This window comes from Heloderma suspectum, chromosome 3 (genome assembly GCF_057233095.1).
Source record: "Heloderma suspectum isolate Gila_16-S chromosome 3, 16-S_ref, whole genome shotgun sequence".
NCBI classification, from domain to species: Eukaryota; Metazoa; Chordata; class Lepidosauria; order Squamata; family Helodermatidae; genus Heloderma; species Heloderma suspectum.
Window position 1 is genome coordinate 8,007,080 of NC_139460.1, and position 12,220 is coordinate 8,019,299.

At 45.3% G+C, this 12,220-nt stretch overlaps 1 protein-coding gene across 1 annotated transcript; it reads right to left on the bottom strand.

The window, feature by feature from the left end:
* Positions 1-3,971: 3,971 nt before the first annotated feature.
* On the bottom strand, positions 3,972-12,125 carry LOC146349310 (uncharacterized). The gene is made up of 5 exons (XM_084845388.1): positions 12,010-12,125; positions 10,350-10,470; positions 10,096-10,260; positions 5,245-5,418; positions 3,972-4,514 (listed from the first exon to the last, which is right to left on the bottom strand). The coding sequence occupies exons 1-5, from the start codon at positions 12,123-12,125 to the stop codon at positions 4,485-4,487; spliced, it is 606 nt and encodes a 201-aa protein (XP_084701514.1). The 3' UTR covers positions 3,972-4,484.
* Between the last annotated feature and the right edge of the window lie 95 nt (positions 12,126-12,220).

Below are 12,220 nucleotides of genomic sequence, written 5' to 3' on the forward strand. Positions count from 1 at the left end.
AGGTTGTGAGCATTATGGCTTCAGTGCATAGCTTAACCAAGTCCCACCTGTGACCTCTGCTGCATTCTGGGCTTGCATGTTTGCAGCCAGACACAGGTTCAGCCAGATGGAGAACAGATTCTTGCAGCCGACAGCTCCTTTAACAAAGAGACCTTGTAACATAAACCAGCGCAACACACACCACACACTGCCGGCCTCTTGCACCAGTCTGCAGAGGTGAAATGAGGGTTGATAAGCATTTGTCCAGACAGTCTGATTCTCAGGTGTGCATGCCTGGCCGGGGAAGTGATGGAGCTGTTGCTTCTGGGATTTTGTGACCAATACGTTGTCTGCTGACATCCAACCAGCTTCTGGAAACAGGTGATGAACCACAATTGTGCAATGTTATGAGTAGAGCTGTGCACAAATGCCCTCTCAAAACCCTCCACCCTATTTGTGGGCAGAGAAATTGGGGAAACAATTTCACCAAAATTCTCCTCCAGGGGGAGGAGAAAGTTTCCAACAGTTTCTCACAGGTAGAGCTCACTATTGGCAGGGGTTGTAGCACAGCTTATTAGGTTTTTTTTTTTTTTAGGGGGGGGGAGATTGCGCTGCCACAGCAAGTGGCAATGGAAGCAACTGTGTTGGCAGCCTGGCCCCTATTTTACATCCTACACAATGTTCTATAGCTAGCATCATTCCAGGGCATTTGGGAGGAAGAGAGGGAAGGCAGTCGCCATATAAAATTAATTATAAAGTGTGGGAAGCCATGGAGGCTGCAGGCTGCCAGAGAGATGATTGTACAATGAAAGACAGGATAGTCACACACACTCCTTGCTCACCTCATAAGTAAGCTAAGCACAAGAACCCCAAACCCAGCCCATGAGAATTTCTCCAAAATTTTCTTCTCCTTTGAATTTCTTTTCAAAAGCAATTTCTTTTCTATCAAATGGAATGAGAATGGTCGAAAAAAATGTGGGAGAAATTTTCAGCATGGTACTAGTTATGAGTACAGCTGTTTCTATAACCGCCCTCCTTTCCACCTATGAGATACTTAAACAACACCATGCCCTACAAACCCAAACAGTATGGGGCCAGGTTACCTACAGGATCTTCTCCTCCCATGTATACTTGCCCAAACCCTAAGTTCATCCTCAAAAAACCCTCTTCTGGCTGCCCCCACCAAATGAGGTGAGGTGTGTGGCTGCTAAGGAGATAGACTGTTCCGTGGTGCCACCCTGCCTGTGTAATGCCCTCCTCAGAGAGGATTGCCTGGTGCCTATATTGTGGTCTTTCCAGTGCCAGGTGAATACGTTTTTATTTCCCGAGGCTTTTTAGTCCTTCTGTTTTAAAAGTCATGTTAGTGTGTTTTTAGAGCTTTGCACTGCGTCTAGCTTTTACCTTGCCTTTTCCTTTAGTTTCATTCTGTTTTAAACATAAGGTTTTTATATTATGCTTTACAATGTCATTGTATTTTATGGTTTTAAGTTTTGTTTTGTAAGCCACTCAGAGAGCTTCAGCTACTGGGCAGTATAGAATTAATTAATTAATTAATTAATCAATTAATTAATTTCTGGTCCCACACACACAACCAACTCGCTTTGCAGCTATGGATTTGGTGAATCTGTGCAGAGCACATGGCAATCCGGTTATACCAGACTTTTTGGGTCAGTGGGGACATTTGGAATTTTGAGAGCCCATGGAGGGGCCTGCCCATTCGCAATCGTGCCAAGGAAGGTGTCTATAAGCACATTGGTACCCTACTGGCACTGCGTTGGTGACCCCGGGGTTACACGGTTATCCCTTTCGACATAAAACACATCTGACAAAGTGCATCTGAATCCACAAAAGTTTCTGTTGAGATAAGTGTGTTGATTTTTTAGGGTGTCACAGCATTCTTGGTTGGTTTTGATGCCTGGGTGACACAGCTACTCAATGGCATCTTTGTGGGGAAACATGGGTTAACATGATGATGGGGAAGGGGTGCCTGGAGGGAGAGGGCTTATATATTGAATGAGGTTACCAAGCCAAGGGAAGTGATTATGTGTAACATTTCCAAGTCAATAAAGGGAGGTGAAAGAGCAATTTATGTGCTAAAATATCACATTTTGAGCTGTAATTTAAACTGGGGATATACGAAATCTCTCTGAAATCATTTGCACTTCTCATCAAAACTCTTTTCGACCTCCCTTGACATTTCTTGGATGTTTCTCATGAGCAGAACCACCAAAACAGTTTGGAATCTGGGTGTCATTGCCAAAAAAAAGAGAGCAAAAGAGGACCTAAATTTGCAAACATTCATTTATACATACAGATGCACGTTTAGAAATAATTACTGTAATTTAAATAGAAATACAGTACATCACTCCATGGTGAGGAAGACTGACCAGGTGACCTGTCTGGTGTCCAGGTGTCCTCAAGACCCCTGCCTGCTCTCCCTTCATGTGGTTCTTCAACTTTAAACTCAGATTGGACAACCCTTCAAAGAGAGGATGCCTTCAAACAGAGGACCATGGCCCCTTAGACCACCTGTATCTCCATGGGGTCAGTTGGGTCAAATTTTTGTGAACTGCTCAGAGAGCTTCAGCTATGGGACAGTGTAGAAATATAATAAATGAAATGAATAAATGAAATTGGCTGTCAGGGGTGGTGGGTAGGTGAACGCACTCCAGATGTACAATGGGTGATGAAGAAACTCTGCTCAATGGGCAAAATGATAAAAATCTGGGACTAAAGTTGCCACTGAACTGCCTAATTCAAACATTCAAGGTTAATTAACTGTTTGATTACGTCTTCTTTTTTATCACTCTGCCTTTCCATCAGTTCAGGAGATTCAAGATGTCTCCTGGCCAACCAGTCATTAAAAACCAGAATAATAATTTCACCATCATTACAAACCAGTACGGCTTCGGAGAACCAGCAATTTTTAAGCTCACTTAACTCTTCTAAAAGCACACTGAAGCTCTTTTTGGCTTGCTCCCATTTTCATTCCCAACCTGTTTTTTGGCTCGTCGTACGAGAAAAGTGTGCATTCCAGACAGGAGAAGTGGCATTTCTGTGCTTATTTGTCAAAAGGACACATTTCCCCTGTTGACAGTGTGTAATTTTTGAAAAATGTGTATTTCAAAGTGCACTTAAAAAAAAACAAAAACGTTTTTTGAATGCAATTGCAAATTTGGAATTCTATGAACATTTCTGCAAAAAAAAAAATCTGCTCACATTTGCATTTGGGATCATGTTTGCATGATTTGTGAACAGAAATGAAATTCTCATACATCCCTACAAACAAGACATGTATCAGCAAAATCCATCACAGTTCAGTGGAAGCAGCAGCAAAACCAAACAAGACCATATAAGAAGATCAAAACCAACCATCAGTCAAAAGTAATAATAACATTTTGACCTGGCATCTGAAGGCAGAAATGGAGAAGGCCAAAAGATGCTCTGAGGAAAAGAGTTCCATATGGTGGGAGCCACCACTGAGAAGGCCTTGTCTTGCATACCTACACATTGTCTCTCACCATGGGACATGGAGAAGGACTTCTGAAAATCTAAGCATGTGGATGGATTCGTAGGAGAGAAGGTGGTATTTAAGATACCCAGAATCCAAACTGTTCTAGTGGTTCTGGTCATGAAAAACATCCAAGAAATTTCAGGAAAGATCAAAAAGAGTTTTGATGAAACTTCCAATTTTTTTAAGAGAGACTTTGCACATCTCCAGTTTACATTAAAGCTCAAGATGTGATATTTTAAAACATAAATTGCTCTTTCACCTCCTTTTATTGACCTGTATACATGGCACATGATCTGTTGCTTTGGCCTGGTAACCTCGTTGAATACGAAGCCTTATACCTCTGTCCCATTTCACAAACCATCCTCATCATTTTTCCTGTTTTGACTTCATCGTGAGGAATGTTACATCTTTTTCTAATATTATTCCGACTGAGGCCTTTGTTCCTGGAGCCAGCCCATAATATTGCAAACGTTCCTCTCCAGCTCTTGCCAGGTATATCTTTATTAGTTTTGCTGTATGTGTCAGATCATGGTTTGGATTATTACACAATCAATTCCTGGACAATAAGGCATTTCCATATACTAGTGAGTGTTTCCATATAGATGCAATGTCTGAACATTTCTGGGTCCAATATCCAAAAAATAAAAACTAGCTCTTGCTTTTTTGGCTTGCAGATGTCACCTCCCTGGTGAAAGAATGCCCTTAGCATCTGGTTTCAGATCCTCCAAACCAAAATTCAATAACTTTTTGGTTACCTTTGACAATATTTTACTGTCGTTTCCTTCAACACCCGTCAATATTTGCATAATAACGATGGCCAAGCCCTGACTTTGCCTCTTGGATCCAAGCCCTGGAGCAGACGGGAAAGCGTTCCTCAAAACCGCATCGGCAAGAGCAACAAATTCCCTCCATTGGTGCAAGGAGTGTTCCTCTGGTAGCTTGGCTGGATTGTGTCTTGACCTCTCCATTCTTTGTTAAAGTGCCTGCACTTTCATTGCAGGTCGAGGCTGTGGTGGACAAGCTGGAAAGAAAGTCCCAAGGGGGAAAATGCAAGAGGCAGCTGAATTTTTGTTTAAGTTATAACCCAGTCATAAGTACTCACAGACAGGGCTGGAGGAGGCAAACGAGAGGAAAATGAACGCATCTTGTTGGAGGACTGCAGAAATCAGTTGCAGTCCCCAAGCCCCCTGGAGTTTGGAAATTAAGAGGTGGAGCTTCATAGGTCAGTGGGCAGAGTTTGTGGGCATGGGGTGGGGCCTAGGGGGGAAGTATGTGGATGGTGATTTTGGGGGTCAGAATTGGATAGGCCTTGTTCCAGTGAGGGATGTACAAGAATTTCTTCAATTTCTTTAGTGTTAGTAAATAATATAAACACATGATGATGGTCAACGCGAACGCAAGCAGGCGAGCCTGTTCTCCAAAAATGCTCACAAATTCCCCAACTCTCATTCATGCTCAAAAAATGTGCATTTTCAAAAATGCACACTTTTAAAAGTGCACAGGGGGTTGGATGCGATGGCCTTGTAGGCCCCTTCCAACCCTACTATACTATTCTATGTTTATGCTTTACTCTATGAGGAAAACTGTACATTTTTGGTCAGAATAGGCCAAGTCTGGGTAGGGTGGAAACTTGTGAATTGCTGAAAAAGAGGAGACCTATTTGCCTAACATCTGCATAGGCTAATTAATATGTATAGATGCACATTTTGAAGTAATAATCATAATTTAAATAGAAATACAGTACATCTCACCATAGACCTGTGTTCCTGCCTGTTCAGTCTGCTGTCCAGGTGCTTTTGATGGGTAACGTCGAAGCTCAGCTCTTCCTTCTGATGGTTCTTTATCTTTAAACTGGACTTCAAATAGAGGATGCCTTCAAAATAGAGGACAGTCCTCTCCCAGACCTTCAAATAGAGGACTCTTCTCTGTAAAAGAGGACACACGGCCAAGGTGGGGTGTGCAAAAATCAGAAGGTCTTTGCTGAAAAGACAACAGAGTAGGCACCAGGTAGATCTTTCTAAGGACCTTTCATACCTGGAGTACCAGTATAGAAAAGGCCCTTTCACTGGTGGCCCACCACCACACCTGGGTAAGACCCTCTGAAGGCAATCTCAGTACATGTGGAAATATGTGATCCTTCGGCTACCCTGATCCCACGCCATGAAGGGCCTTACAGGTCAAAACCAGCACTGGATGGAACCTCTGTCCAGCCTGGAAGCCAGTGGAGTTGACAATGCAGTGATATACTATGTTTGCCTTGCCTGGTCCCAGTTCGCAATCTTGCTTCCCTATTCAGGCCTAAGCAAAGTTTATGGGCCGTATTCAAAGGCTGCCTCATGTACGAAGCGTGGACTTAATCGCTAACTAAATCATTTGGGATAACAGGATGATCAGCAGAAAGGGAAACACTAATTCAGTCCAAGGAGGAGAGAATATTGCTCAACGTATTCCCCTCCAAGCCTGACAGGACGTCAAGTTGTAAGGCAGAGTAACACTAAGCAGATGCAGCCCATTAAGGAGAGGAACCTGAAGACGTACTTACTCCTGTCAGGGAAAATCCTTCTTGAAAACTTTGGTCCTTAAAGAAATAGCCGTGAGAAGATGCTTGCTCTTTAGCTGTATTACTCTAATCTATTCTCCTATCAGTCCCAGCGACGCAGGAATGATAAATATGGGATCTCCTTGGCTTGATTGCCAGTGTGTTTCCTATCAGGGGCTGAAGGACTGCACAGTTTTCTCCTCATGAAAGACACCTGCCTCCAAATGTCATCGCAGCTGGGCCAGGCAATTGGCCAAATCCTGGGGGAGAGGCTCTTGCTGGCGCTCCTCTCTGTCTGAACACTGTGCCCTGCCCAAGGGAGTACTTTCAGCAGCCAGCCACAAAGGCTGGATCTACACTTACCACCTTTTTCATTTCATGATCTTCGAAGCTTCGAAGTTGTGAAGCTTCACAACTTCGAATCTTCCAAGATCATGCCTGAATTAGAAAAAAAAAAAATTCACGGAGAAGCCCTGATTCTGCGAGGATAATGCCTTAATTTTAAAAAAAAACATCCGGAGCCAGGATAGGAGGGCATAAAACTTAGTCTCATTTGAAGGGATACAACAACATCTGAGATCAGACAAGCGCACGCAGGAAAACAGCGCAGCGCTCGAGTGTGAACCGAGCTTGTGCATTTGATGAAGCACTGCAACAGAGAAAATGGGTGAGTGTGAATAATCACGTTTTAATGCGAGAGTGTTTAACCCGACGGGACACCGAATTCATTGCTATGGCGGGTGCAGTGTAGATCGGCCCAAGGTTAAGTGGAGACTCATAGAATCATAGAGTTAGAAGGGATCCTGGAGATCATCTAGTCCAACCAATGGAGGCTAGTGGCTCTTATTTCAGTGGGGCAATCAAGCCACTCCGGGTTTCAGTCAGAACCAGTCAGAACTCTAAAGGAGCTATCCAAGGTGCAGAAGCACCTTGGATAGCTCCTTTAGAGTTCTGACTGGTTCTGACTGAAACCGTCCCACTGACATCAGAGTCACCAGCCTCCACGGAGTCCAACCTTCTGCTCAGTGGCCATCCAGCCTCTGCTTAAATAGCTCCAGGGAAGGAGAACCCACCACTTCCTGGGGCAATCTGTTCCACGGCTGAACAGCTCTCACTGTTAGGAGGTTTCTCCCAATGTTTAGTCAAAATTGGCTTCCCTACAATGTCCACCCGTTGGTTCTGGTCCTGCCTTCTGGAACAACAGAGAACAAGCCTGCTCCATCATCTGCATGACAGCCTTTCAGATATTTGAACACCAGTAGAGGGAAGGAAGACCATGAGAGGCAGGCTGCATGATCAACAGAGGGCCAGGGGTTGTCGCAGAGATGAAAGTGAGACAACGATAGTCCTTAACACTGGGGCATTCCTAACACCTCAAACTAGGGGTGTACAGATTTTGTAGACTTCATTCTGTCTGTGTTTCATGGATTGTCAGGGGCTGTTTATTCCATCATCTGCTCATTGAGAAAACCAGATTTTCCCCAATTTCCCAAATGTGCACAAACTTGCATTTGCTCAAACTCACAGTTGCCAAAATGCACAAATCTCCCTAATGCACCAATCCTCGCAAAGTTCACAGATCCCTCCAAAATGTGCAATGAAATGCAAATGTGCATTTTCATGATTTAGACTACAGGGGAAATGTGCATTTTCGGCCAGTGTTTTTTTTATTTTATGTATTTTTCTACAACTGAATTTGTGTACCAGTGGAAAAAAAAGTCCATGTGACTCAGGAAAAGCCAGTCTACTGCAGAATCAATGGCTCAGAGCCATTGAAATCTGAACTTATTTGATTCCATTGAATTTTGAGAGGCCATTTGCACACAGCTCTGTTTATTGGCAAATCATGATTTTTCCCCCAGGGACCACTGTGACATCCTGTATCGTGTCGGTGTGTCAGCTCTGCAAGGTAAGGATTTTGCTTGTGGTGTGCGATTAAACAGTCGCCTTGGCCATTGTGGCACGCATATGTTTCCTGCCTCCTCCCCCAGTTCTTCTCCTCCATAGATTTCCAATGTTCCCTACTTTAGCAAAGATATAAAACTTGATAAAGCAGGATTTAAACTTTAAATTTTGAGGGATCTGAAGTGTGTGAATCTTGAGGAGGATGGATGTTTTCAAATGAGAAAGGATGTGCATCATGAGATAAAGGGATGAGCAAGAGATTCAAACCTTTTCGTTCGTTATTTGGCTGACTGTCAGGAAACTGAAGATATGTGAGCTTGTCAAAGATTCTCCCCTGGGAAGCCTGGGAGTCTTCACCATTTGCGTATTTCAGAGTTGAGTCCATATTGGCTTAAGCACTGAGTGAAAATTACATGGCAAAGCAGAGAGTGGGAGAGAGGAGGAAATCTCTTAATGGATTTCACACATTTAAATCCCCCTCAACATGATCAGTTTTTCACCTGAGTGGTGTTTGGATGGCTCTCCTATGCAGACCCATTTCTAGTTATTGCGCTGGATGCAATGACACTTGCTGATCCAGACATTAGCATTTCAAAAAACTGTTGCTGTGTTCAGACATTTGATCCAACATGTGATGAACAGGGATGAACCAATCTGTCAGGTTCGCTTTTTCCTACAATTTTTTTTTAAATCTCAAGGTCTTTCCATTTAATTAATTAATTTATTTGTAAATGCGTGAGTTCCCTTTCAGCCCAAATCAGGTCCCCAAGGCAACTGACAATTAAAACTTGCAACGATGTAAAAACATTTTTTTTAAAAAAATAGCAAAACAATTTGAAAACCTTAAAAACAATTTTAAACTTTTTTTTAAAAAAAACCCATTTATGAAGACTTTTGCACATTTTGGCAAGTTCTTATAAAAAATGAACCGAATGAAATTCTCAGCCATCTGCATTGGCCAAATTCATTAGGTCCAGCTGTTCCCAGCATGGGGAGGGCCATGTTGTGCCTGCCTGCCACACAGCTGTTAAAGATGAAGAGCCCGTCAGAAAAAAAGAGGTGGCAACCCTACTTGAGCACCACAGACATGGTGGGATTTGAAGTCAGGCTCTGAAGAGCTGAACATTCACAGCCCTGAGCCCAGATAGACAAATCTGCCCATTTCTCTTCCTCTTCTGTTTGATTTTTTAAATAATCTCAACTTCTTTCATTCTTGTTTATGAAGAAATTTGTGAAACTACTTGGCTATCAAAAAACAAACCTAACAAAACTCTCACCCATTCCTGGTAGGGATGTATGGATTTTGTTAAGTTTGTTCCGTCTGTGTTTTGTGGATTGTCAGGCGTCTTTCATTCCATCAACCGCTCATTGATGGGATCAGATTTTTCTAAGGTTCTCAAACTGTGCTCACGATGGAAAGCGTGGCGTAGTGGCTAGAGTGTTGGACAGGGAGGCAGGAGATCCGGGTTCTAGTCCCCACTCGGCCATGGAAGCTCACTGGGTGACTTTGGGCCAGTCACAGATTCTCAGCCCAACCTACCTCACAGGGTTGTTGTTGTGAGGATAAAATGGAGAGGAGGAGGATTATGTACGCTGCCTTGGGTTCCTTAAGGAGGAAAAAACTGGGATATAAAGGTAATGATTGAATGATTGAATGAATGAATAAATGAATGAATGTTCACACTTTAGCCTTTGGGGGGAAATGTGCATTTTTGGTTGTTTTTTAAATGATTTTTTAGTTTTTGCATTTTTGTACAACTAAATTTGTGTACAATTCCAGAAAGTTTTTTTTTTAAAAAAATGGTCCACAAGTCTGTGCGACTTGGAAAAAGCCGGTTTGCTGCAGCTCAGATTCATAGAAATCTGAACTCATTTGAATTCATTACGGATTTCCCTGACATCCCTAATCCCTAGAGATGGGAAGGGCTGGGATCACACTCATCCACCCCCAGCATTACATATGAGATATCACATTTGCCCAGGGACTTGAGAATGGAAGAGCACTGCTGCACCAGACCAAGGATCCAGCTAATCCAGCTGCCTGCTTCCCCAAGTGGTCAACCAGATGCACCTGGGACGCCCCTGATGGGCTTGTCCGCCCTTCATGAACTTGTCTCATCTCTCTTCAAAGCCATCTAAGCTTACTCAGCATCATTACCTCTTGTGGCAGGAGATTCCACAAATCATGTGCTGCGAGAAGACTGTCTTCGCGACTGCATGACACAACAGAGTCCGTTTCTGTAGCAGCAGCAATCCCACAGCTACCCTTGCTCCCGAACTGTTGACAAAGTTCTTCCGCTCCGCCTCTGAGACCTCCAGTGGTCTTGGCCCGCACCAGCCCTCAGAGACCTGCCCCCAGGCCCTTTTTTAGATCTGTGTGCACGCCTCTCTCCCCTTTCCCTCTTCCCTCACAGGAAAGCAACCCTGCTCCCCCGCTCGGAGACACAGGCCGCAGCAGGGGCTATCCACAGGCCCATTGCACCACATGGCTTCCGGTGGGATGAACAAGAAGGCCTGCAGCTCAGCGTACACCCTGTTGAAAATAACACGGTGCAGAAGAAGGACGTGTGCACTCGGGTGCATCCTGACACACATCCTAGTGTGGATATTTATTTATCTATTACATTTCTATGCCGCCCAACTGCCGAAACCATTATTCCACCTTTGCAGTGGATTGCTTTCAACGAAGGGAGGCAGGGCCAGGTTAGGCGTGGTCAGGCCCCTGCCGAGGGCCCTCAGCCCAGCAGAGGCCCACTGACAGGAGCCACCTGGACTTGCTCCTCTTCTTTAGCATTGCACCCCACTTGTTCCCCTGTCTCTTGCTCTGGCCCAGACAATGGTGGTGATGAGAAGGAGGAGCAGGAGATGTCAGGTACAGGTAGGGATGTCAGAGAATTCTGCGACGGATCTCAGTGAGGCCGAATCCCAGTGCATTTGGCCGCCCGAAATCTGTCGTGGAACGAAGCCCCCGCCCCCCCCAAACCCATGAAAGGTGCGCGAAACGGAGCACTTACCTGCTCCTGTCCGTGCTGCTGTGTGAATGGCGGGCGTCCTGTGGCCGCCATTCGCTTCCTCTTCATAGCCGTGATAGGCTACGTAAATACTTATGTAGCCTATCACGGCTAACGCAGGGACGCCATTTGCGTCCCTGCGGAGGCCGTGATAGGCTACGTAAGTATTTACGTAGCCTATCACGGCGGGGGGGGGGAACCCAGCGTACGCAAATGGCGGCGGCTACCGCCATTTGTGTATGCTGGGTTTTTTCCCCCCTGCCGTGATAGGCTATGTAAACATTTATGTAGCCTATCACGGCTAAATACAGGGACGCAAATGGCGGCGGCTACGACAGCCACCATTTGCGTCCCTGCAGGCTTGGTCGCGGAGCAGAGCTGGCCAGGCAGGATTCCGGGGGGGAGGACCAGATTGCCTCCCCCCCGTCGAGGACTCTGGGAGGAGGGACAGAGCGCCTCACCCCCCCAGCGGAAACAGAACGGAACGGAAGGGTCCATCCCTAGGTACAGGTTAGAGAAATCCACCGTGGATTCAAATGAGGCTGTATTCTTTGAAATCTGGCCTCAGGAATCCACAGCAGATCGACCCCACTTACCTCCTCTCCTGGAGGATTCCGTGCGGGACGGCACGGCTGCCTCCGCGCCAATCGCCATTAAAAAAAATAGGCTTATACACAAGATTCACAGCTCTATTTTGCATATAAGTCTATGGACACATCCTGCCGATTGCTTAAAAAAAAAAAAAAGCCGTGAATCTTGCGTATCAGTCTACATAGACTTATATGCAATATTCATGGCTCTATTATGCATATAAGTCTATGGGGACATCCTGCCGGTCGCCATTAAAAAAAAAAAAGCGATTGGCGTGGAGGCGAAGGGCTCCAGTTGCAGGTAAGCGGCGACCCTTGGCCCTGTAGAACCCTCGTGGAGCAGAGCCCCTCCGCCAGGATTGCAGGGGGGAGGAACGGATTGCCTCCCCCCCTGCACATTCCCCATCAGAACAGATGGTGGGGAATCCATACATCCCTAGGTACAGGCAATGTCCCAGTCTGCTTGCTCACTGGCTCTCTTCCTGTTGAGTAAGCAAACGGTTGCGATGATGAGAATGAGGAGGAGGAGCGAGAGCTGCTGGGGACCGTGGCGGTGCAAATGTGGGCTCACTGAGGGAGGGGCCCATTGAGAGTGTCCCTCAGAAACCTGGAGCCAGCACTGAAGGGAGGGGGTTAACATTTCTGCCCCCTTCCCCCCTCAATGGCAAGACTGGCAATAACA

Coding starts and splice junctions, on each gene's coding strand:
- LOC146349310 (XM_084845388.1), bottom strand. CDS start 12,125: ATGGGCCCCTCCCTCAGTGAGCCCACATTTGCACCGCCACGGTCCCCA. Junction 10,471..12,009: donor ACTCAACAGGAAGAGAGCCA/GTGAGCAAGCAG, acceptor TATTTTCAACAG/GGTGTACGCTGAGCTGCAGG. Junction 4,515..5,244: donor GGCAGGAACACAGGTCTATG/GTGAGATGTACT, acceptor CTTTCTTTCCAG/CTTGTCCACCACAGCCTCGA.